The sequence below is a fragment of the Stylophora pistillata genome, chromosome 13 (genome assembly GCF_964205215.1).
Source record: "Stylophora pistillata chromosome 13, jaStyPist1.2, whole genome shotgun sequence".
NCBI lineage: Eukaryota > Metazoa > Cnidaria > Anthozoa > Scleractinia > Pocilloporidae > Stylophora > Stylophora pistillata.
The window spans coordinates 6,455,001-6,460,000 of record NC_142531.1 but is presented as its reverse complement, the minus strand read 5'-3'; the positions used below and the strand labels follow the sequence as shown (position 1 = coordinate 6,460,000).

The 5,000-nt window shown below is 41.4% G+C and overlaps 1 protein-coding gene and 1 non-coding gene across 2 annotated transcripts in view; both read left to right on the top strand.

Moving 5' to 3' along the window:
- Positions 1 to 1,841: 1,841 nt before the first annotated feature.
- The window catches only part of LOC111326964 (uncharacterized), a 41,580-nt gene continuing 38,421 nt past the window's right edge, over positions 1,842 to 5,000 (top strand). The window contains exons 1-2 of the mRNA XM_088742205.1: positions 1,842 to 2,229; positions 3,742 to 3,923. Of these exons, the coding sequence (XP_088598331.1) occupies positions 1,992 to 2,229; positions 3,742 to 3,923 (420 nt within the window). The 5' untranslated portion in view covers positions 1,842 to 1,991. The remainder of the gene's footprint in view (positions 2,230 to 3,741; positions 3,924 to 5,000) is intronic.
- On the top strand, positions 4,223 to 4,302 carry Trnas-aga (transfer RNA serine (anticodon AGA)). Its single transcript has one exon. It is a non-coding gene; the product is annotated as a tRNA-Ser (tRNA).

The window sequence follows — 5,000 nt, the reverse complement described above, 5'->3', positions numbered from 1 at the left end:
CTCGGTCAGTCACGTGAAAACCAAACGAAAAGAGGTTGACCATATTCCATGGGTATTGGGCTCTGCCCCACGCGCGCGAAGCGCGCGTGGGAACCCTGCTAATACCCAACAACACGTTTTCCCTTCCCTTTTAGGCGGAATAAACGCCTGCAATCACAACATCTCCCTTACAGTAAATTAACTACGGACTTTGTTTACACTCAGTATGAAATATATCCCACGCTCTGATGCAATCGTTTACAATTTGGTGACATGATTAACAATTACAGGGACATATAAAAAATGACTTAGTTCGTAACTGATATTCACCGGCATTACTGATAAGAGCCTTCAACAATATTAAAGTTTTGGTCACAAACTTTGAAAATCTAATGCAGCGGAGAGAACAGGTCTCTCGACAAATTTAAGAAGTTCTGCCAATTTCGAAAAAAAAAAATTGTCGTTACTGTGGTAGGTTTGACAGCCCCTGCGGTGGTCTTTCCTGTTTCCGCAGTTTTAGCGGGGACTGAAGAAGGCTAGCGGTAGGCACGCGAGGGATTGAGGCAGAAGAGAGAGAGAAACTAAGTGACGAGGGTCTACTCTTTTAAAAATGTTCTGCCGGCTTATTAGTCCAACCCTTTTGGGGGACGTTCGCAAAGCTCAGGAATCTCCCGCCTCAGTGTTCTAACCCTTAACACCCTGATATCAATATGCATATTCTCCACACGTTTTTCTTTTCCTTTCAAGGAGAATTTGCCTAACAATCAATAGCTTCTTGGAACCTTAATGCTTGTTCACAGGCGACGCGGTAAGGAGAAATTAAAAGTTGGTCACTCTCAGGGAATGAAGAGTTAAAGGATGAGAAATTAGCCACTACCCATTAGTAAGTTAGATTCAAATAAAATTTCCGACGACAATCTAACTTTAACTGGTGTCATATGATTCACCTATCCTAATTTCTCCATAGTGAGCATAACTTACAAAATGTTAGTTAATGAGCTCATTAACTTACCAGAAAAGCAATTCAAGACTTCGAAAGGATGACTCAGTACGAAACTCAACAGGCATTTTCAATCGGCTCCTGACCAATGGATGGTATACAGTTACAAAAATTTCGATCGAATTAAGCAGGGTCAGTTTCGTCCATGTTCATCACACGCCCTTAAACCACAGGATCACATTTTTTGGGGATATTCTTATTTAAGAATACTTGGCAATTTTGTCGCAGCTCTTGTGACCTTAGGTGTGCAAAGGACGAACGCTCCGACTAAAACCTGCTAAAGTTTGAACGGAATACAAATAATTTCAGTATGGATTTCGGTTTTCAGTATCGGTTGGAATGCTGCGTAAACCCAGCCGGTAGCCTAACTATCCTCTATTTGGAGAGTTCTCAATTTTGTGTTTTTCGTTTTTTAAAAAGAAACTTTGATAACTGATCATGACTGCATCCTAATTAAGCTAATGGGAGAAACCTATTTCTTGCTTGGTAGATGCGAATTTTATAGAGATCAAATGTGAGTTCACTGCGGGCACGAAATGCGTTAGAAGCTTGTTCGAATTTGGAAGTATGCCTAGAACGAACGGAATGTAAAGAAGCTGCCGAAGCTCAAGAATCAGAACTATTGCTGTGGCTGATTTGTAGTGAAAATGTGTTCACAAATCCCTGATACCTCCTTTTACTTTTTTTGTGAAAGTTATCTTAATATAAGAGGCGATCAAAGCGAACATTTAATTTGATTTATGGCACAGCTTAAGGTGTGTCGTGGGATGGGATCAGCGCACGACCGGAAAAATTGACACGGAGCGGAAGTCATTCTTTGAGAGGAAATGCTTTCATCGCGGTCAAAAGGTCACGCCGTGGTTTAGAAACATTCAAACGGCAGAGATCTCAATCTCCAATATAAACAGGAACGAGATTGCTTACCATCGGCCATCCTCTCGGGGAGAATTCTGGAAGAACGGGATTTTACGCTAGAAGTCGGTGAACTTGCGATATTCAGCGTAAGAGAAGGATGTCAAGATTCGCGCTCGACCAATTGCCGCGTGTTAGTTCGAAAACACAGCTTGTTCTCGTGTGTCTTTCGATTATTTTGATGAACAGCGAAAGAATAGCAAGCGAACTCCTTTATGTGGAGCCACCAAGTTTCAAAATCGAAGAAAAGATTGGTCTGGAAACAATTCTGTCGTGTGAAACTGGCGCATTCCAAAACAAACAAAATTCAGAGACTTGGTGTGATTCAACGAAGGAAGGTAGGAAATTCCTTTTGTTTCTTTAAACGCAGTGTCCAAGGCTAATCTTTAGCTTCGCGATAAACAAAGGATTGTTTTAAAAGTTAACAAACTCACTGTTTAAAATACTTTCTCTGTCAACTGCTTAGAACTTTTGTTTGTGCTAAAGCGACTGGGCCTACTCCACTCCTGCCTGGCGCGTACGTGAATGCAATGCAGTGAGCTTTCGTTATTTGGGCGACCCTAATCCTTAAAGAATAGACAAAGGCGGATTTATCCAAATGAAAAACGAAAAAAGACAACGTGAAGAAGATGACTTGGGAGAATTACTTCATGCTTCCTCTGAACATACTTTGTTTAAAGTGTTGTCCGTTAATTAAACGTGACCGTATCTCTGATTCAAATATATACTGTAAATGTACTTCTCTGAGATCAACAAGAGTCGACAACACTTCACTTCTCTTGACATGAAAATGAACCACTGCATTGAACTTCAAATGAATTATCTTTCTAAGAGGATAAGCTTTTTTAGCTGGGAAATGAAATTTTATAAGTCCGCACTGGGAAGAATTAGCTTTTGCCCTTTGTACGTATGTGAGTAACAATTATCACGGGATCTTCAATTTGAAGGGGTATCGCTCAGTGATAGAAAATCAGTGATGAAAAATAAGTTAATTGCGTTGTAATGTCAATTTTCACGTTACTGGTATTAAATGGCGTGACACAAAACTGTAAGATATTTTAAATTGTTAATTGACGGACATTCTTTAGGAGATATCATTCAAGGTACTTGAGCGTCTTTGCTACTATTGCGCCACCAAAAGCACGTAATCACCCAGACTTTTGCGTCGTAGCGAAAATAAATACGATCCGGGCGCGATAAGAGATATGAGACGGTGTTCTGTAAGTCATGCTATCATCATCGGTATGGAATCGTGTTGATCACAGCAACACGAAACCAACAAATCACGTTATGTGGCTTCAGCCACGTGCGTGTTAAACGCGCTTCTTAACTAGCGACGATTTTAAGCCTCGACGGGCAAGTAAAGCAATTACTTTAATTGCCTCTCCACGAGAATTTGATAATGGAAAATCAACATTCATCAGCTGTTCCTGGATGTAACTACTAGTCTCAACGAATAAGACGCGCGAGGTAGAGAGCTGTGCGAGGAGGACGACACACGCAGCGTGTCGTGTAAAATCCTTAGTGAGTACCAAGGGGGCCTCCGCGGCATCGACGAGGCGTTCAAGTGCGTATCTCTCTTCTGAGCGCGCTTCCTTTCGTGGTTTTGTATACTGAATCGATTATAGAATCTTAAGAGCAGCAAGAACATCCGAGGAAAACGTTTGTGTGCAGAGACTGAAACGGGTAAATCATGCGTAACTTACAAGAGAAGAAATATACTTTGTTACCTTAGTATTGTTTATTAGGCCTTATTAGCCGTTATCAGCCTATCATGTCCCCGCCACTCAGGATGACCATAGTTAGAAATAAGAATTCAACGCCTCCTTTGTTTCTAATTTTGGTTCCAGACGGGCCTCACCAGACGAGTGGAAATCAAAGAGACACGTGTTCCGCATGCAATCCCTTGACAAATGCTCCATATAGCATAAAGAGCGTTCTGACAGGTAGTGAAGCGAGGGAATGGAGATCTCTTCTAAAGGATAAGGAAAGTACACTACAAGAGGTCAACATCACGATTAACTTTCCACAGGTGTGTATGATTTAGGGAGGTTTCGCCCCATTCCAAGTCCACCCGCTACCACCTTTGTCAGAGTTCTCCCCTGAAGTTGTTTTACTGTAGGGGGCGAACTTGCAAAAGTGGTAGGAGACAAACTTGCAATGGGGCGAAACCTCCAGATACCTAGTGTCTTATAATTTGGGAGCTAGGCTTTTTCCATATATTTCTTAGGTTTTCGGGAGGATACGTTCGAGAAATCACTCGTGGTCACTTCTCAGAGTTGCACTGTACATATTGATTCCAATCGTGATAGGCGCGGGATAAAATAAAAGGTAGTCGTGGCCGAGTGGTTAAGGTGATGGACTAGAAATCCATTGGGGGTCTCCCCGCGCAGGTTCGACTGCCGACTACGATCTTTTTTACGCTTTTGCTGCAGTTTAAGCAAAGGAATTTGTTGTAAGAGATGTGCTTGTTCATCGAGATTAGAGACCACTTGCAGAAATGGCTGCCAGATTAATATTCTTTTGTTTACATTTAAATTAGCCCTTCTGGCCTCGTTCTCCAGTCCAAAATTCAAAATAATACATTATTTCAAGCGAGGCCAGAAGGGTTAATTTAAATTTAAACAAAAGAATATTAATCCGGCAGCCATTTATGAAAGTGGTCTATTTGCCATCTTCAATTGATAGCTTGACCCTACAAATAGTTTAAAATCTAAATGGTGTGACGAAGCAATTGAACGCTTATTTATCCAAGCATTTTGTGGTCGCATCTTCCTTCCTTTTTTTCTTTGATTTCTCCAAGGAAACCTCGAAACTGTTTAGTATAGCAAAGCTATAATTAGAAGTCATTTTGGCGTCATGAGCGGTCCTTCCTCTTGGGGCCGGGTCTTTCCAATAAAAGCTGATGTGCGCTAATGTGTATTTTGTAAATGAAAACCTGTTTCTATATATGCTAGTGGATTTGCGATCAGTCAGCAAACTTTGATACAGCTTTGTGAACAGACTAATATCCAATGTCAGCAGAGTGGCGCAGCGGAAGTGTGCTGGGCCCATAACCCAGAGGTCTGAGGATCAAAACCTCGCTCTGCTATTAACTTCTTTTTTTTCG